This window comes from Syngnathus acus, chromosome 9 (assembly GCF_901709675.1).
Source record: "Syngnathus acus chromosome 9, fSynAcu1.2, whole genome shotgun sequence".
In the NCBI taxonomy this organism is placed as follows: Eukaryota; Metazoa; Chordata; class Actinopteri; order Syngnathiformes; family Syngnathidae; genus Syngnathus; species Syngnathus acus.
In genome coordinates this window covers 6,902,987-6,923,793 of record NC_051094.1, presented here as the reverse complement: position 1 = coordinate 6,923,793, position 20,807 = coordinate 6,902,987, and the positions used below count along the sequence as shown (strand labels likewise).

General features: G+C 40.9%; 1 protein-coding gene across 1 annotated transcript in view; it reads left to right on the top strand.

Annotated features, from left to right (window-relative positions):
• The window catches only part of ipo11 (importin 11), a 64,036-nt gene extending 47,615 nt beyond the window's left edge, over positions 1–16,421 (top strand). The window contains exons 23-30 of the mRNA XM_037258685.1: positions 1,624–1,703; positions 1,820–1,900; positions 2,947–3,042; positions 3,698–3,811; positions 4,258–4,379; positions 6,105–6,200; positions 7,227–7,311; positions 14,806–16,421. Of these exons, the coding sequence (XP_037114580.1) occupies positions 1,624–1,703; positions 1,820–1,900; positions 2,947–3,042; positions 3,698–3,811; positions 4,258–4,379; positions 6,105–6,200; positions 7,227–7,311; positions 14,806–14,970 (839 nt within the window). The 3' untranslated portion in view covers positions 14,971–16,421. The remainder of the gene's footprint in view (positions 1–1,623; positions 1,704–1,819; positions 1,901–2,946; positions 3,043–3,697; positions 3,812–4,257; positions 4,380–6,104; positions 6,201–7,226; positions 7,312–14,805) is intronic.
• The last annotated feature ends 4,386 nt before the right edge of the window (positions 16,422–20,807 follow it).

Below are 20,807 nucleotides of genomic sequence, written 5' to 3'. Positions count from 1 at the left end.
GTGTTCTGTTTCCTGCCGATGTGCGTCTTTGTGCACTTTGTCCATATTAAGCTATTATTATTCTATATGCGAGAGAATGTCGAGCCTGTTGGCTTACTTTCAAGCGAAGGTGTAAATAGAGTTGCTCTTTGGCTGATTTATCAAGCTACAGTTCCTCGCATGGAACTATTTTGTCAGGCTGATTTAACAAATTTCTTCTCAATGTGTTTTCTCATGGCTTCTTTTAACGCCTCTGTAAAATGGGTCCTTGGTTTACAATTTTTTTTGGTTCTCATGGTGGCAACGTAAGCTGAATTTGCACACAATTCTAAACACATTGTAGTTTAGCAATAATTTAGTACGATATATATTTTTACGATGTGATGTCTTGGCTGGCCATTTAGGAGTTGAAAATGTCACACAGTCGCCTTTACTGGATGTGTTGTTGAGTGAGTGGGTCAGTTCATAATTAAGGCAACGGAATTCTGTGCGTGTGTAGGAATGAAAGCTCATTTCCTACCATTCAATTCCTCTTTGAATTGCAGATTTGCACACTTTCAGATTGCTTCATGTCTTGAACTGCCAGGGATGTTTTGAATCATAAAAGAACCATGTTGATTTCGATTCTGCCTCTTTTCCGCTTGTCAATTTGGCTTGACCAAACCAAAAGCGTGCACCCACATTTATAGACAGTGGAGCAATCCGAGCTCAATTTCCTTCCGGCGATGTTAGTCACAGGTAAAAAAACGATCTCACGGCATCATTTTGGATTCAAAGCTCACTGGCGCGTCGGTTAGTGAAGCATGCATGCAGCCGTGGGATTCTTGCCCTCTAAAAAAAACTACTGGCCTGGAAGAAATAGATCAGGATCTTTTGATGTGGGTCATCAGCAGATTGCTCGTGCCAGCGGTGACCGATATGATTGACAGCGGAGGGACGTACATTGCACACTTTTAGAACAACTGGTCTAAAGTTTTAACTCACACATCCAAATCCATCGCCTCTCACAGGAAGCATGTTGGTTAGCGTTCTTTCGATTCTCTATCAAATAGTATCCCACGCCAGGAGATGATTTAAAATATTTATCTTTTTCTGTAGCATAGATAAATTAAATGAACAGATATTAAAAAAAAAAGGTGATCGTATCACCCCGAATAGTAGGCTCGAATGTCAACAAGCTTCAGCGAAGGTCACGCAAATACTGGAGGTCAAGGATGAATGATGTTAGAGTTGCCTAATGAAGGAGTCAAAGGTGTTGAGTCGTTAAAATAAAGGTCAGGTTAATATTGCGCCTTACATTAGCGCTGGCAGATGAGCAGTCTCTTTGGAGCCACTTAAGCCCAAAGCTGTGCTGTTCATTTACTCGTATCCTGAGATGGGTAATTAAAAAAGGCTGAATCAGCTGATTTCTGAGTTGATCCTTTTTTGTCTTCTATTTTTATACAAGGAGCATTGTCTAAATTTGCTTTCATTACAAGCCCAATACCCGCTGCCGGGCAAGTTAGTTTTTGTCCGATCCATGATTAAGTAGAACCATTGTCATTCGCTCACGGTTGCCCTTGTTCATTTCCCTTCCTTTTGTATCCCTGTCGGCGTTGTCAGTCAAAGCTTTACAAACTGTGATGTAACATTTCTTTTGTGCAGAGTTGAGCACAGAGAATCTGCGCACGTGCTACCAGATTGTCAATGCCTACCTATACTTGTCTCCAACGGAGTTTCTTCAGGTGAGATATCCACAGTGCTCAATTGGAAGATAACATCATTTGATCTTTGATATGTAATGTTTTTTTTTTTTTTGCCGTTTCAGTTTCTTTGTATTTACATGATTTTATTTTTGCAGAACTATGCCGAATCCTTATGCCAGTCCTTCTGTGATCTGCTGAAAGACATCACGAACGAGGGACAGGTCCAAGTTCTGAAGGTTGGTTTACATCGATGCTGACATCTGACATTTTAAGGTTAGAAATGGAGCGCAAGAACTAATTTGGCCAGAAGCCTAAGGACGTTGTGAAGCGGCACAAGGAAGCACATTCAGTTACCATCTTCCTTACTTTCGTCGTTGGATTTTTTTTATTTTTATTTGATCTTTTTCAGGTTAGTGATAGAATGAGGCGAGTTGTTCCATCTAAATTCAAGAGCCGACTTTCTTTCTGCGCATCAGCAGGCAAATACCAACAGTGTTTCTTCATCCTCCACCACCATCACAGCATGATATTCACGCTTTAGTGATGTTTCTGTGCACAGCGCATACTTAATGTCCAGTACATGTAGCTCCTTTGTTCTGGCTGAAAGGAACACGTCACCTCGCACAGTGTCACTCAATAACACACATGCGTGTCCTTTGCGACATGTGTGTGTTTCTTTGAAAAATTCACATTTTGTGTCATAGGCCAGCTATCTGCCCTTTTCCTTTTGGTCTCTCACACTTGAGTGCACAGGAAAATGCCATTGATGATTCCTGCAGAGGTTTAATTGTGTGAACGCTAGTGAGCGAGGAGAGTGCTTATTTATTGGATTCATTTGAAGTCCGGAAAAATCAACAGAGCTGTGACTTTTAGTGAAGCGCAGGCTGCTTGAGTAGCGGGATATTATTTATTTATTCATATATTTTGCAAGTACACTTCACTTATAATAAAAATGAAGTGTGAGTCTGCTCTAATTTTGCTTTTACTTTCGCACCGAAGCCGGTTCCTCTTTTTATTTCATCTTTCTTATGCACCTCACGGAAACATAACTTGAAACTTCACCTTTCCGCTCAAACTGCAGGTCACAGCCCCAATTAAAAGCAAAGAATTTCCCTTTAATACGTTTTTCTGACTGACACTTGTTCCCCTCCCCAACCATTCCATTATTCCCTTTTTTTTATTTTTTCTAATAGGTAATATTTACATAACAGGTTTCCTTGCATTTTTCCTGTGATTGTCCTTGCTGCTTTGTCCTTCAACTTCTACCTGTGTGTTTCGACAGGTAGTAGAAATAGCTTTAAAGGTTAGCCCCATACTGGGTGCCCACATGTTCCAATCCCTGCTGCCAGCTGTCCTCAGAGGTGTTGTGAATGGCGAGGTGAGTTGACCCCCCGCCTTCCCCATCCACCCCCGTCCTAATGTATGTATGGTTGTAAACATACATTTGACTCAAAGGTTGGCTGTCCCTCGAATAGAAGCTGTGCCCACAATTATCCACAGAGTGAGTCATGCAATTATGGAAAATAAATGGCATAATCTTCATACGCAGACTTTAAAAGGTATATTTGAGTTTTGTTGCCAATTAAAACAGCAGACTGGCGATCCCGTGTCAAATTGAAGACAAATTTCAAGAGACAATTGCCGTTTAACAACAATTGCATTTTATGTAAACGCCGACATTTGGTTACACCACAGTTGTGTGCATCTACTCAATTTATTTGCTCCACTCAGTCAACTTATTTTCTCCATAATAGACCGTCTTCTAAATTGCAATATTCCCTTTGCTATCCGATAAATCCTAAATAAAGTCCTTCGACACCTCTTCCAGCCTGGATTTGAGTAAATAAATGCCCTAGTATTTTTTCTTGTCCTCTTCTGTCACAAAGATATCTTATGATAGCATTTATCGATCAATCAGCACAATTAAAAGTTACTAGACTGCTGCGTCAGCTCCCTTTTCCTCCCGCAGTGCCCTACTGAAGCACATATCTGCATTTCTTTATATGCAATCAGCTCTTTTTTGTTTCATACAGAGATACCCTGTGGTGATGTCCACCTACTTGGGCATCATGGGCCGCATCTTGTTGCAGAACTCCAGCTTCTTCTCATCGCTGCTCACTCAGATGGCGTCCGAGTTGGGTCAGGAGGTGAGAATAGGCGCCCGGCCTTCATTTCCGCCTTCTCAGCGGTCTCTTTCAACGCCCGTTGAAGATGCCTGTGAAAATGGAATCATTCAAAAAGTGGGCTCAAAGCGAGGAGCCATGGAATTGCAAATAGTACCGTTCCCTGGCACTAAGTCAAAGCTCTCGCCCTCTTTGATTCTGAAACTTTGAAATTGTTTTTGCCCCCGCTAGAGGGGGAATGAATCACCTACTGTTTATAGTTTGGCCTTAATCGAAATGGATAAAAGGAAAGAATAGGCCGTTTGAAAAATCCCTCAACCGTCACTCTACGGTGCCAAGCCGCTCTCTTCGACGCCGGCTGCTAAATGAGGCGGAGAAAATAGGGAAGGTCAATTTTCATAAACAGTGAGATTAATTCAGGCGCCCTCAAAGACTGTTAATATCCACTCCTTTCTCTTTTGCTTTACCAGATTGACCAGTTGTTAGGCAGTGTGATTGAGATGTGGGTGGACCGCATGGACAACATCACGCAGCCTGAAAGGAGGAAGCTTTCCTCTTTGGCCCTGCTTTCCCTTTTACCATCTGACAACAGGTAAGACATATCTGTCAGTCACAGGCATTTGGGGATTTGAAGCCATTCTAGTTTTTTTTTTTTTTTGTGCTGATGCACAGTATACACGCTCCACCTTTCCATGGTATAATTCACATTTTTTTCCTATTCTCAGCTATTTGCTGAGATCCTTACCTGTTTGTGTGCTTTCTTTAAAGCTCCACCATGCCACAATGTGACTGCTGATAGTATCTTGTGTCAAGGGAGTCTATAGTAAAGGGCAATGCAGGACATTTTACTGCAGCGGTCTGTTTTCTTGCTGCCAATAGTCTCATTTTGTACAATGTGCCTACTCACATGTAGGGAAGTAAATGTAAGAGACAATCATTTTCCTCCATTGCCGTTGGATGCGGCAATTTTTATTTTTTTGCAGTTTCCCAATGTAACTGAAACAAAGAAGGTGAGTAAAGAGCAGGAATTTTTAATCCATTCATTTTTGTTTTGTTTAAAGAGGATCACCAATTTGACAGTTTAAATAGCAATGTCATATTTTTGAATGAAACGTCATGTTCTGGTGATCTTACATAGCGATTCACTTTTTCAGCAAGATTTTTAGACGACTGACATTTTCCGCCGCCCTGAATATGTAATGTTAGACAACCATGAAATCCTTTGTCATACCCTCATGCTTGCGCGACATTGCCAATTGGATTTGACAGCCTTGGCTGGTCGGTCGCTGCATGACAAATCAACTGTCCCGCAGACAATCGCAGCGAAAATTGGAAGGGGTTTGTATCTTGATCTTCATTTCCCATTATGCATTTAATTATTTTGTTCTTTCTCTAAGAGCGACAGAGTTGTTAAACTAAAGTTGAGTAGAGCAAAGGTTTGTAAAGTTTTCTGACTCCTGCTGTCAGTCGTTGGTAATTGTAGTGCTAATTTGCTAATAAGCAAGAAAGAGCGACGGATAAGGGCAGTGTTTAGCACTGCAAATTAGTTATGTGGGTCTCGTCCAGGCACCCTTTTCGCTCAATGTGATTTAAGTTGGCTGGCTGCTTAGTGTGGCCTGTGGCCTACATCATCAATTCTTTTTTCTGTTCTGCTTTAAGAACCCTGAATGGTCACTTATCTGTGTTTTTATGTCACAGAAACACATTTGTCATTTGCATGCACCTTGTTGACTCTGAGATCAAATTTCACCGACTTTGAATCAAAGGCACAAGTTAGTCGTCAGTCGTTAGAAAAGCAATCACGGGAGACGTTGGATAAAATCACAACTGACGGATACGTTTAACGGTGCGGTGAAGGAGTCTTTAATTGGATTTTAGTATCCAGCGGTGATTATGCAGTCTTGCCGTTCCGGTGCATTTTTGGTCATTTATTTGTTTTCTGGGCTCACTTTAAAGTTTTGTCATCAAGTACAGTATGTGCTTATTATTAATGCATTAAGGCTCTCTGCAAGCTGTCCAAGTCTGGGTGGTGTTTTGGACGAGTTTTTTTTTCCACTTCATGCTCTTTGAACTGTGATATATTAAGATGCTCTCTCAAGTGTGTATGTCGCAAATAGAAAGGTTAATTTCAAATGTCAGAAGGGAAGTGTCGAGGGTGATTCCTAAAATAAGCGCTTGACAGAGTATTGATGAATGGTAACGATTTTTTTTTTTGGTGTTGCCGTGTGTCTTTTGACAGCCATTTGATTAAATGGCTGCATGTCCAAGTGCCATCAGTGACCATAAGTCATGACCCGGTTATTTATGTCTCACGCAGCGTGATCCAAGACAAGTTTTGCGGGATTGTCAACGTCTCCGTCGAGTCTTTGCATGACGTGATGACGGAAGATCCCGAGACGAGCACCTACAAAGAGTAAGTATGTCTATGTCATGACCTAAAAAAGGGATATTTTTCTCCTCCAAAAAGTTTTAAGAACAATAGAACTTTGCCAGCACCAAGAATGCGGTGATGGAAGACGAACTTTCATCACTGCATCTTTTCATTAAGCCATGATTGGCATCAGCGTGGCGCCCACTCACAAGATAAGGGCAAGGGTGAAAGTGCATGCCTTTAGTCCTGGCTAGTGATTGATGGGCTGAGGCAGGGCGCGCGACACTGGTGGGAGCACATTATTGTCAAAGTCAATCAGTTGAAGAGAAAATGGCCCATGCACATCAGCCTGATGTGGGAAGGGAATAGCCTGCCGTCCTTTGAAAGCAAATCTGCCTCGGAGTATGTCTGCGCTCTGTCTGGCCGAGGCATCAGACTCATTTCTGAGCTTCTTGCTGTCGGTGTTGCTCTTTTCTGGCTCTCAACGTGTCAGGGAAAAATCCACTTATAGATTTAACACAAAGGTTAGTTTTGATGTATCTGTTTGCTCGTCAATGCCTATATGAGATTTATTTAAGTGTTAGGCTTCAAAATATGTAAGAAACTGTCCATGGGTATTTGCACCACCTGCAAAACTTTTTTTTTTTGCATCAACCTTGTTATAATGGACACAGTTGCATCCTGAATCCAAATATATGAGCTTTAAATGTGAATAAAAGAACCAGATGAGTTAGATATCAAAACTCAGCATTCAACTTTGCAATCAAACAAATAAAATTGCTGTTGGATTGGACCCTTTATGCTCAGATACAAGTTTCACTCGCTTGAGGTTCTATTTAGATCTTAAGAACAATGCAACTCTTATCAAAATCGCCAAATGTGAGCTCAGTGGTAGGTAAACACACTTTTCCTAATAGCTACAGGACGCTAGACTCAGAAGGCTTCTTATGTTTTCCCTCCGCGTTTATTTGCGTGTGTGTACGCATAATGCCTGTTCTGAAGTGAGCTCCCGCAGTCCAAGTATATGTATGGTTATTAATATTAAATGGAATATTATTGTGTTTGCAGCTGCATGCTGATGAGCCACTTTGAGGAGCCCAAGCTGAGTGACGACGAGGAGCCGCCGACCGAACAGGACAAGAGAAAGAAACGAGTCAGTCAAACAGCACACGCAGTACTCTACACCTTTTATTTCATGCCCCATTCTCGCCAGAGTACGATTTTATTTATTTATAAAGGCAGCTGGGCAAAACAACTGCAAACCTATAATTATAAAGTAATACATTTAATATCCCTTTTGGACACGGTATTCATTTTACTTGAATACATATTAGTTTATGCTTCTGGGATTTGTTGGATTTTGACCCACTCTTTTGAAATAGGAAATAGCAACAGCATAAGTGCTTGTCTTTTTTAACTACTTGAAATCATCATCATCCTGTTTTCAGCCAAAAGCACATAAGAAGTCTTCTCACGCCACTGCTTGAGTTTGTCTAAATGTGTTGTGGAAAGGCTCCAGGGATAAAAAGAAAATCTGACTACTTCTTGCAATCCAAGATGTATTTGGGAAAGTTTGGGTGCTGGGGAGTAACCAAGTTTTGAATTGAATTTCACATTCAGGCTTAGTACCCATCTTGAGATTCAGTTGCTGTCACGGTGCTGCATCATCATGTTAAGTTCAACTCTTACAAGATGAGTCAGGGTTGCATGTTTAGAAGCAACTAATGTGAGGCGAGATGTTGAAAGAGAACTGATAAGCCTCTTTAATAAGAACTGAACACAAAAACCCTTGAACATGCATGCTGTCTGGGATTAGACTGACACGGTGCAATATAAACACCTTGGAAACATATTTAATAGCGATACTCTTTGTTTATATACAGCACCTGGAATGAATCCCTGAACAAAACTGCGTGTGTTCAAAGTGAATTCCATTGCTGTTTGGTTTACAACGTACAGCAGTCTATTTTTTTTTTTTCTGGTCCCAAACCATTTGTTCTTCTCAGGGACTGAGCGTGGATGTACGTGCTTCCCGGTGCACTTATCACCACATCCCAGACACTGACTTCTTGCTCCAAGGAAGAGAGGAGACTTAAAAGTAGCACGTCTCCCGACTTGATAATGCGTGTGTGTGCGTGTGTGTGTGTGCAATGCACTTTGAGAAGAAGAATTTGAGGGAAAGGACTGCCTTTGACATTTTACAGGACTTTTGGACTTTCTGCTGCTGATGCTTTTGCGGATATGTTGTGTAAAATAGTGTGTATAATACATTCTAATTGGGACTGTAGATAATTCAAACTCCTCATAAAAAAATGTTTACATTGCATTCTGGCTGGGCGATATGATCATCAAATATTTGTTTCCTACACATGCAAGCACGTACTGCTTAGAACAGCTTTTGGAAGACTTTGAAAGTTCCAAGTAAAAAATGCATAATAATGCGCTTACTTATTCCAAATTTAGAAAGTGAACCCAAAGGAGGCGGGGGGGAGAGGGGAACACACACTTTGCTGACAAGAGACGAAGTGGACTTAAAGCCATTTTGTAGACACAAAAGGAGCAATTTACATTTGGAATGGATCTTTTCACACAGACTAATGGTAAAATTGTGCTTTGTGGGACATTATAAAGGGATACCCTGCCGTACTGTTCGAATCCAGCGCTGTCTGACTCATGTGTTGTTGTGTCCTTGGGCAAAACACTTGACACACCTCGCCTCCCGTGCCACTCGCACTGCATGCAAATGTTTGGTGGTGGTCGCAGGGGCACATTGGTAGCCACGTTTCTGTCAGCCTGCCTGTGGCTACTCACGAGGGTTACTCAACCACCAGCAGAGTGTGAATGCGTGAGCGCATGTGTGTTCAACCCTTTCTTACGCTATTAGACTCGTCTTACACTTATTGTTAATATGAAACATGCATTGAGAATTTTTTTTAAATAATATCTCAGCTCTTATGAAGCCATTTTTTTTCTTATTGCCCACGGTAAGAAGAGCGTTAAACTATTTTTGCGATGATCAGAGTGGAATAAATATTCAATGGCCTCAAATAGCTTAAGGTGTCAGACTGTCCCTTTAGCACATCTCCCAAAGTGACTTTTTGATGCGAGTTCCTCTTTGTGTGCACATTTTACTCAAATGAACAGACAGGAAGAAAACTGGCACAATTCACATTGAGTCCACACTCGTGAGTTTGCTTCGATCAGGTAAACGAGATGCAGATTTTTATCGAGATGAATCAATGGATTATATGATTATTCACAACTGTTAGTTATTCGATTTTTTTGTCTCCCCTTTATTCTTATATTTATGAACCATTACCCTCCTTCAGCTCATCTGTCCCTCTTGTGGAGATATACGTATATTCATACGAAATGACTTTTTGTGCATTATGTATTCACCCTGAGATACAGAAGGCATTTGTAATGAAGACGTTTGCATTTTGCTCTGTTATTGCTCGCAATCTCAGCAGACCGCCAGTGTTAGCATAATGTGATTTTTTTGGGGGGGAATTACAGACCTCTCTGACTGCTATTCTACCCCAGCACCTAGAAAGATTAGCCATTCTGCTGCCAGAGGCAATGCGCAACCATCTCATTGAGTTCCCATCTCGACGTTGCCATTTGATCATGTCAGTCCCCACACGGGGCGGGGAAATTGTGCAAATACCGTACGCTGGTGTTTACCATCTTCAGAGTTAACTGTTTTCATGATGCCCCTGATTGCATTCTCAGACAGAACCACAATATCAAATGGCATGATCCTTTTTCAGGCTCTACCTTGTGTTCGGATGAAACATAATTGTCTTTAAGTTTTTATTCTCACTTTTAGGTCTTCATTGGGGTTTTTGTCTCACCGAGTTAATGGGAGTCGTTAATATCAGATCAGATGATTCAGTTGTTAAATTGATCCTAATACATCTTAATTACCGATATGGCTCACGGTGGCTCATTACAGTACAAATTAATCTCTGGTTGATTGTTTGCTCAGAAGACTTTGAAGCAAGTAATTGGAGATGCAACCTGAGCCTAAAACTCCACCGGGATTTGTAAAATATTGCCGGTACTCGGAGTACACTGTCACACAATTTATGATTAATTGGGATTTGTTGAGAACAGATGGGAGTCATTTAAATAAAACACTCACCTTGAATAATTGGCAGTAACAGTTATTAGTCTGCCTGCGTTTCACATGGGCTTTGTCAGATATGGAAATACAAGATTGATTCAAATGCTTTTTTTTTTTTATTGTTTAATCATTCTACATGACATACAAAAATAGTAGCAGCAAAATAATGTTTATTTACAAAACACATTTATTGACTCCTTGTAAACACTTGCCTCAAAGGTCAACAATCCATTTTGTATTCCAGAGTGCATTTTCAGTCCAAACAAGTAACCTTGTGGAGGATTTAAATTTTGACATCAAGCGTCTCAACCATACGCGAGCCTGTCACATACTCGCTCGGCGAGACATAAGTTGTCTCGGTTTCATACGCGTGGGCTGGATTTGTGTTGAAAGCGTACACTAGTCCTGGTTGGATAACCAGCATTTACGCCCTCCACCAATTCCGATTAGCGAGACGTATTCCAATTTGTGCAGCCTCATTTCCTGAGCAAATGACTGCAATCAAAATGTAATCCTCCCACTAAACCAAGAGACCATAAAAGAAAGACCAGGCAGTGAAGAGTATTTTTTTTTCTTGGTCCCGTTACACCCTTCTTACATGTCTCACCTCAGCCATCGATTAAGTCTAGACGCTGGTCACTTACGGTAATGATTGTATTGATCTCTCGGGACATTTTGATCAATGTCACATCTGTGTCCGACTTAACATTTAGACTGTCCAACCATCCTTTAAGAAATGTCAAAGCAGGATCACATTGTTGTCAAATCTTGAGGGGAAACCTCCAATTATTGTTTCTTTAAAGAGCTTCACACTTTTACAATCAAGCCTCGGTTGTTTCAAAATATTAAACTGATTCTGCCATTCTTTTATGAACGAGTCAATGTTGTAAAGGTGACTAAAAAAAACAAGAAAGGCTGTGTATAAATGCAACCTGTTTATCTTTTAATTTAGATCTTCTGCTAACAAGGCAATTTAAAAAAAAAAATCTCCTTTTTCCCCCGTCTGATTATTCGCTTCTACCAATCCGCCTCATTTATCTTTGACTTTGTCAAAGCCTTGGGCTCCCTCTGTATCGATGTTGTTTTTCTCATCATCCCTCCAAGTCCACTTAGTCTTCAAGCCTCTCTTCAGCCCTCTATCATATTATTTGCGCTGTGTATCACCGCCTAAATCGTTTTGCACGTCACTTGTGCATGTTTTTCTCCACTTGCTGTTGCCAAAGACCCTCTTCACTAAAGGGCAGAACACTTCAGCATTTGTCTTTTTCACCCTCTTTTTACCCAGACACAAACTGTTTAACTTCCTGACAGTTCATCATCTTGAATCAAATACCTTGAATGAGCTGCTTGCTAATTTAACGTTGCTCAAAGATGCAGTCAATTTTTTTTATCCCTCGAGTATCAGCTAACCCTTTTAAAGGATTAAGTCTATTGACCAATCGATACGGCTCAGGCCGAACCTCCTCCCGTCAATCCCCCTGTGGGTCACACCTCATGTATTTATAATTTCTCACATAGGGGAGTTGGAAAAAAACTCAAACCGACAAGAATCGATCACGGTGGATGATACGTTGCTTGTGACAAATGGGACAAATTAAGAACTGCGTGGCGGTCGTGTCACGCTGCGGCGGAGAAGTTCCGCAGCTGGCCGCGGTTGCAGATGTCGTGTCAAATATGAGCTCATCGAATTAACGTATCTGTGGCACTTCTTGGTTGATGCTTGAATTCATCAGACCTCACGTGAGCGTGTCGGCACACACCGTGTTGCCGACATGTGGTAAATCTGCGTGGCGATTAGTGCTACATTTCAAATCCCTCTCAAGCAGCAAGTTTTTTGTTTTTTATGGTTGCGCCATTCTGTTAGATGTAACGTCTCCAGATTCATGGGAGGAGTTCCTGACTCAAGTTTCACTTACTGATTAGATTGTTGACCAAATGTCAAGGCCACCTTGACTTCCCGTATGTCTCTTTTCTGTGAATGTTATATGGCTGGGGGAAGCTTGTCAACACTCTGAGAAAAGCAGGAACTCATTAGAATATATTTAACATTCAGTTCAAAATCATGCATATGTTATTACTGCGCATTACTGTGATTGATGGCCCCCTGTTAAGTCTTTGCAGTCATGCCTTGACTTAAAATTCCTGTCAATTCAATCCATTGATGTGTTTTCTACAGAGCTGATCCTGTGGTTGTCAGCCTATCGCAATTGATAGTGGCTGGAAAAAACCTACACAAGCAATCTGAGATTCAAACCGATACCACTCGTTCACACGCAGCCCCTATTGATAAATTTATTATTACAGTAATGTTCCCCATAGTCGAAAGCTTTCCTAGAGTTTTTTTATTAGATTTACTAGCACACACAATGTTCTTCTGCTTCACTGGTGTATGATTCCCCCCCTCACCTTGCTCTTCTCGCCTTTTCACCTTTCCTTCCCTCAATCTCACACTTGCATCGCCTCTCAAATTTCTCCTTTGTTCTTCTTTGCTCCGTGCTCCTCTCGGGCCTCCGATTTTCCTCAGGGATGATAGCGGAGTGCGCTTGTTTTTCCCAGATAAGTAGCTCGTGTCTTAGCGCAGCAGGTCCCCTCAGCATTCTCTCATCGTTTTAGCTCAAGCTTGTTAGTTTTGCTCCTATATCTGTCTGCTCAATCTTATCCATCCCCTCCCGTGTTTGACACACTGGAGTCCACATTCACATCTAGGTTGACGTTTTCGACAAACAAGTGTTTTATGTATTGAGTACTAGATATGAGAAATGATTGCTTTTTACTGGATTGAAAGATGGGTAACTTCAGCGTCGAACTTTTACCCAAGGCGCATCGTAATATAATTGACTCCACAATAGAGTTTGTTTTTTCCCCGGAAAATGTTGCCTGCTATCTCCAACAAATGACGGGTAAGCTGAAAACACAGAGCAGAGCGCAGAGTCGTCAGTTAGTAAATTATGATGGTCATATGCTTTTCTCATTAAGACACTCCCGCAGCCACTCTTCGGGAGTTTGATTGCTCTGTAATGGCAGCAAGCTAATGAGCAGTACAAGTGTCATGATTGGCAAGGGACCAAGAGTTGCCATTTACAATAATGTTGCTGTCCAAGGGCTCCAAATGATTCTTTTCATGCCCTTTCCACCTCTCTTGATGCCCGTCTACAGTGAGGGCATATGCAACTTTGGCTGATTAGGTGATTAAAGAGAGCCGCACGCTGTTTGTATGGCTCCGTACGCCGACCTAGTTTCAAAGGGCAGGCTGAGGAAAAAACAACACCACCGTAATCTGTTTGTTGAGGGGACGTGAAAAAGGTCACCTAATGCGATTTTGATTTTTACCAAAGTTTTTGAATAACTAGTCCTCATCACACAACGTCATCAAATCGTGTTTTGCAACCTTGAGATCTGCCGGTATTGAGCAACAGATTTTTTTTAGTGTGCATTTGTCGCTCCACTAGTCTTTATAATTTAAATTCCACGTTTCTTTGCTTTTGTCTTTTCCGTTTGATGTTTGCACTCTGAAAAAATAACTCATCTGAGCTGCTGGGTTTATATTTCAAAAATTCTGTTGCCTGTTTTTCTTGCAATTGTCCGTGCTGCTTTCATTATAAGATACCTGGCAGCTGTTGAATATACAGGGGGGGGATTATTTCAACCTCAGGTTTTGGGGTGGACATCGAAATTGGATATTGCAATTCATCTTTGTTGCCTTCTTCCTTTCAGTTTGTGAGCGTGAAACACTGTAAGGTTGTTTATGTTATGATGACAACCCTGGCAGGAATTAATAGGATGTGGAATCATTTCTATGGCTGCCAGAGAACTGGTCAAAAATCTACTTTACGCTCATTGCCATCACAAACTTTGTGCCTCTGGGCCTTAGAGTTGTCACCCTGCTGCTGTGGTCACCATGCATGATAGAAATGTTATTCGGGATTGATTTTGCAAAAACCACACCACACTGAAGGCATCGGTCAGAAAGTCTTTTGACTTCTTGCCATGTGCCTGCCATGATAGTGAAATGATTTTACTGAATAGACTCAAGGCGGCAAGAAAACAGATGAGTCGAGCCAAGTGGATCTGTGGAGTTTCGTACTGCGGGCTAACAGAACAACAAATTGCCTGTGGTCAAACTGGCAGAGAGAAGCCCTTAACACATTGGTTCAAAGAAGCTGATGCTGTGCCATTTAGCAGTTTATCACTGTGAAACATGGTCGATGTGATGTGTGAACTGCTGATCAAAGTAATTAAATGGTTCAAATTGGACCGGCTCGATTATTTAAAGGAGGCATGCAATCCCCCCCCCGCAATTTCAAACAGATCCTAGCTGTCCTCATAACATGTTTGTGACCTGCTTTTGACAAAACTCCCAAAGGAATGTGACTAAATCAATAACACAATTCTGGATTATCAAATTTGTTGGGCTGTGTGTGTTAACGAGAAAGTGAGCAATGGTTCTTGTTCTGTGCAATGGCTGCGCTTCCCTCACTGATAAATAAAAAAAAACAAAAAACATTCTGTCTTGTATTGCAGTTGGCCCTGGAGGACCCCGTGCACAGTGTCTCACTTCAACAGTTTGTTTATGAGAAGCTGAAGGCTCAGCAGACCCTTCTAGGGGACCAGAGCTTCAGCGGCCTCATGGAGACCGTGGACACGGAGCTCGTAAAGCAACTCCAGGAGTTCCTGCAAGGTTTCTGAACCACATCCACAGTCCTTCACCACCGTTCACAACACACGGCTGCCGTTTAATTCTCGACGCCTTCTTTCCTTTCAAGAAAAGATACCCGACCCAACAATCCGAATCTTCCCAAACGCTGCCCATGTTATGCCTTATCTATATTCAGAACGAGCTTTGCCCATTCCCCCGCTAACGCCTCACATTGCTCCGTTAAAAAACTCGATTGCTTTATATTTCTTTTATAAAAACAAAAAACAAATATAGGCCATGTCTGTATTTACCGTGATTTTGTAAAACATCAGCTCGCTCGAGCTTCCACTCATCTTCTCAACTTGCCGTTTCTTCCGTTTGTGTGGTTTCGAATTGGAATGAGTGGAAGTGTACTAACCAAAAATCGTTTGCGTGCAAGGGACTGTTCAAAGGAATATTCCACAGACTGGAGCCGAACCGAAAGGAAACCAGAAGGACTTGTAACAGTGTTTACAAAATCTATTCTTAAAAAAAAAAAAAAATAACTAGCCAAAAAAAAAAAAAGAAATGTAATTTTTGTATGTATGTAAAGTACGGACAATAATCTGCATGGCTATTTTAGTTTGTTTTTACTTTTGCATTACCCCCCCACCCCTCCCTCCATGTTTTAAAGTGATGTTGTCATAACCAGAGGTCAAGTTGAAGTAACTACTGAGGTTGAATTTCTTTTCTTTTTTTTGGTTATGTTCTCGTCTTGAAAATTGGTGATGTTTCCTTTTTTCAAGCCATTGATTCGAATGTGGAACCACATTATGTATATATATATATATATATATATATATGTGTACTGCTGCTAATTGTGGGCGTGTCGGAGCACTTTAATAACCAAAAACTTCCTTCTCATCACTGCTACGTGTTCCTCAACACAATGACTATCAGCAGGATGCCTTCACTTAAGAGTCATACTTTTTTTGTCAAATTAATGTGCCAGTACCTTATTTTGACTTTTATTTGCCCACTCCTTGTGAGAATATATTTGATTTAGTAGTGGAACCAGTATTCAGTACAGTTTAATTTCATTCATTGATCAACATATATTAAGTCTTTAAATGTTTTTTGAACTCCGAAACTGAAAGCGATTGTGTGGAAAATTGGAGTTCATAAGGGAACTTTGGTTGAGCATAATAATTAAATTAGGTGAGAGTTCTATTTTATTGCGTAATAGTTTTAGTTTTACACAAGATGGATATAAACATGCAGCCTACTCCCCGCCTTGCGGCCTCTAGCTTAAAACACGGCTCTTCTTTTTTCAAAGTGTGTTTCTTGATTCCGTTAACACTAGATTATCTCTCTGCTCGTATTATGTTACTAGGACAACTTTGCTTTTGAATTTTGTTTGTGTTTTGTTGGGAAGGGGAGGGGAAAAAAACACAAAATAAAATGATCCTTATTTACCCCTTATGCTTTCAATAAAATGCAGTTGTTCAGTCCAAAAGTTAAACGCTCTATGACTATATGACGAAAACGCAATATTTGTTTACTGTGATTTCATCATCCCAAGAGTCATGGTGCTTTTTTTTTCTCTACTGCTTTGTTGCCGTGACCAATCTGTATATCAGTCAACACATTATCACCTGTCACCTTGAAGGAAACTAATATAGAAGCTGAATCACAATATCTGCCTTTTGTTTGATTGACAGAGGTATTTTTTTAATAGTTGGGCTATTGTGGTTGTAGTGAACTGCACTGCTTCCAACTGAGAGCCATTTCTTGAGCATCTTTCTCAGAGATCCTGCAAAATTGGCTGAGCAGTAAATATTTTTAATAGTAGCTCCCCCGCAGAAGACAATTTTTTAAATCCCCATTGCATTTTGGGGTACACATTATGTTTGATTGGTGTCCGGCTTACGTTACAGGTGCCTGGATCAAAAACTTAGATTCTTAATGTTAATACTGTTTGTATTATACCAACAGTGTAGCCCATTAAGCCCAAGTTTGAAACACAGAAATTTTATTGTCCTTCTCAGCAAGACTGTTTGTTTCTCCTCACTGCGACGATAAGGCAGCGGACACTCGCTAGTGGCCCAGCCCGCACCAATTTATCTTAGAGGAGCCGATGTACTCTCGGACACGTTGGCCTCTTAAGTGATTTATGGAGTGCGAAGAGACTTCTAAGGAATTCTGTTTACAGAGGCATTCATTTGACTTGAGCTGAACTCCAGCAAGTGTTGACCTCGGTATGGAGTACTGCACCTTGGACTGGAGTACTGCTCCCATACAGTACAGTGTCCATTTTTTTTCTGACAAGTCACATTGGTCAATTTCACCGTTTCCAATTGATTCTGTCAATTGACAGGTCAGGAAACAGCTGGCCCTGTTGTTACACCGACCGGGCTTTAAAAACCTTTTAACCAGTCTTGTCCAGCTTTCGAAATGATTAACACTAGGCTAACATAATTGGATGGCATATGTCGAACCGGGTAGTAGTGTGTAACGTGCGTGTTATTGACTGGAAAAGAGCTTTTAAAAATGACCTTTGAGACAATTACCTCAAGCTGTGAGCGAGTTTGTTCTTTTTGCAGCCAGACCATTCCAATGGCAGTGGCCTAATGGGTGAGTACCACTTTTTTTTAAATTTTTTTTATCACATTGGTGTCTGTTATTAAAACCAACCACACGTCACTCTCTAAGCAGAAAACTAATCAGAACAAGATGAATGACTTTTTCCCTCCAAGTTGTGAAAAATCCATTATGGTTACACAGCGTAAAACTCATTGATATGAGCGGCATAAAACAACAGAGGTGGAACTTGATTCACGCCTGAATGCCAAATATTTTATGAGCCTCAATCCTCCTGCTGTGTTGAAGAGGAGAAAAATACTAAAATGTCAGTCTTGAAGGAGGGGAAGAATCAAAGGGGTGAGATGTCACGTCAACTTTTCTTCAACTTGATTTGTTGTAGCTGCTGGCTAAAACAAACAAACTGGTCCAAAGCAAATTAAAAATGATTTTCTCTTTGTGCTATGCTATACTGTCCCTCTGTAGCTTTTCCTCAAATAATGGCCATTGGTCTATTTGAATGTTTACAAACCTTTATTGACCCACAGCACATTTTTTTACATTTCATTTTGTATCAGTTTAGTCACTCACATATGCACTCAATGTGAGTGGTTTCTGCAAGGTTTCTATTTTCTCCGGATTCTGCATGCAGATTTTCATGAAGCTGAAGAAATTACACGAGCCAGACAGAAAGTCAGCATGCAAGGTATGTGTATTTAAAAATAAATATATAAAAGAGAGCTTCATTAAAATACACTAAACATGTCTTCATGTAAGGAATAATTGTATGCTTGGCACAGCCTGTTGTATCTTAAACTATTCTTGGCATTGTCCAAATTGATCTGACACTAGTTAATGAAGCATACACTGTATGCCATTTATGCGGAGAAACCTTTTTATTCTTCCTTTCCAATTGAGTTATCTTGTTTCCGCTTTGGTCACCGGTAGAAATGTCTCAGTTATTTCATGTTCTTTGCTTCTTCTGTTCCCAGTGGTACCCATCAATGAGCGCTGAGACTTTGTGGGAAATTGTGTATTGACCAAGTAGTCAGTCTTTATTTGTTTTGACAAGTCTTTCATGCTTTTGGCTGATGGAACCAGTTGAAGAAGGACGCTAAAGACTGTTGTGAGTCAGGCTGGAGTCCATAAGGTGAGTTGACCTCTGAACACTATTTTCTTTTCTCAGGATTATCAAACTATTATTGCGTTCTCTTTTTCCCTCGGTTTTCCTTCACACCATTTAAACGAGTGAGTGTCAAGCCCACTGTGACATGTTGAAGACAGCATCTCGAAATAATGAACAGTCTGACTTCCTTTTCCTGTGAAGAACTAACTATAGGATGACACCATACGTGCTCACGACCATTAACGAAAGGAAAGCCAACTGCATTTTTGCTTTCACTTTGACACCCAAGCATTCTAATGTCACAGCAGAGATAGCACAAAGTGTTTTTACAATAATCATCTTTTCCGCTGCGAATAATGACCTCAATTTCTTTTGCTCCGAAGTGGTCTGTTGCTCCAGTTGCTTTTTTTGTTAGGGTTAAAGATTCAAGGTTGTGTGCGTGTTGAAAAAAAAAAAATCCCTGTAGGCTGTGAAACTAGGCCAATCTGTCTGGCATCAACAAATAAAAGTTCTGTTCAAAGTCACCCAAATCACAATCATCTCACATTGAGTTACCAGGAGATTATTACGAACAAAATAGTACCTGTTGTATCACAAACAAATGCAGCGGCTGTCAGCGTTATCACCGGGCTCCCTGACATGACAGTATTAACAGGCAGAATTCCGTAAATCTGGCCTAATCCTCCCCCGTAATGGGAAAGAAAAAAAAAAAAGAATCATTGATAAGCGGCAAACACACAAAAGACAACAGATAAGCGTCGCATCTAAAAGAAAAAAAAAAAGGGCCGCAACATCCTCTTATCGGTGGTGTTCTAAATCTAAAACATCCTCTTATCAGTTGCGCGCCATTTTAAGGCACTCAGGCCTATGCGAAACAAGAAGAATGGGGCCCAACTGAAAGAGGATAATCAATGTGAAGGACAGAGAAGCACTGAGCTGGCTTTTTCACCAAGCACTCTGTTTAAACCCAATTAAAGTTATTACAGTCGATACTAAATACTTGACTCAGATACATATTGCATGTCCTCCAAAACGTTGCCCTAGGCTTTAATAGATGCTATGCTGCAATTAGCACCAAATGACCATTTTTTTCCTACTCGGTTTTAGTTGTTATATTAGTGGTTGTCAAACTGAGGTCTGTGGGCTCCCATGGGTCCGGGACTGCAAACTAAATAAATTAATTCCCCTACATAGCTTGGAGCAAATGAATAGCTCTGATATAACTGTGTCACATCATTGAGTCAAACTTGAGGCTGGGCGATCGATTTTTTTTCTAAAGCTGCATTTCTTGTTTTCTTTTTGGAGGTGACCCAAAAAAAAAAAAACCACCCTGTCACTACTTGATGATTGTCTCCTCCTGCAAATATTTTGTTAAGACACCGAAGCATGAGATGGTACTTGATAACTTTTATCAGAAAAAGACAATATTCCCTGCCCATGTTTGCAGCTGCCAGTGAATTTCCCTTGAGCCTTGTCTTATCTTCTGACCTTCGACAGACACCGGAGTCACCATCGGCACTGTTGGATAAGCACTGGAAGGATGGCGCAGAACATTTTCAGAGGTACAATTCAGAATACTTTGTGGGTGGAGATAATAAGCTCATGCATCCACTTTCTGGGTTATTTTCCAATCCAGTGGCCGATAGGGATGAGTGCACTTCATTACCTGATAATTGGCCGAATGGCATCTATTAAAAAGACTTGTTTGCGAAAGGTGTTCCTGGTAATTACATCATCCACCTACTGAGATGTTTAGATGAGGGTCTGTCATCATCGCACACGTCCGTTAAGTTCTGCAATGTGCTGAATGGTCACCTCTCTCCCCTGGAGGCTGATTGATATCGAACATGTGGGAATTTTTGCCACCATCTTTTGAAACAAATGTGACAGACGGCAGGGTGTCGTCCGCTTCAAGGGGGTCACTTGATTAGCCTCGACAAATATAGACATCTTTTTTCCCCAACAGTATAGCACTCTGACAAAAATGAGATATACCAAACTGTTGAACTACCTCAGATTGCCTTTAAATTCTGATCACAGCCTTTTAATATCGCAGACAGCATGATGATGTTCCTCTAAAAAAAAATAAAAAAATGTCAGAAGCTTCTCAACTCCCACTGCCTCTGATAGTTTTATTCTCGTAAAGTGGAATTAATGTTTGCCTGTAGGTGCAGACATCTTTCTGAAATACTTGATGACTCC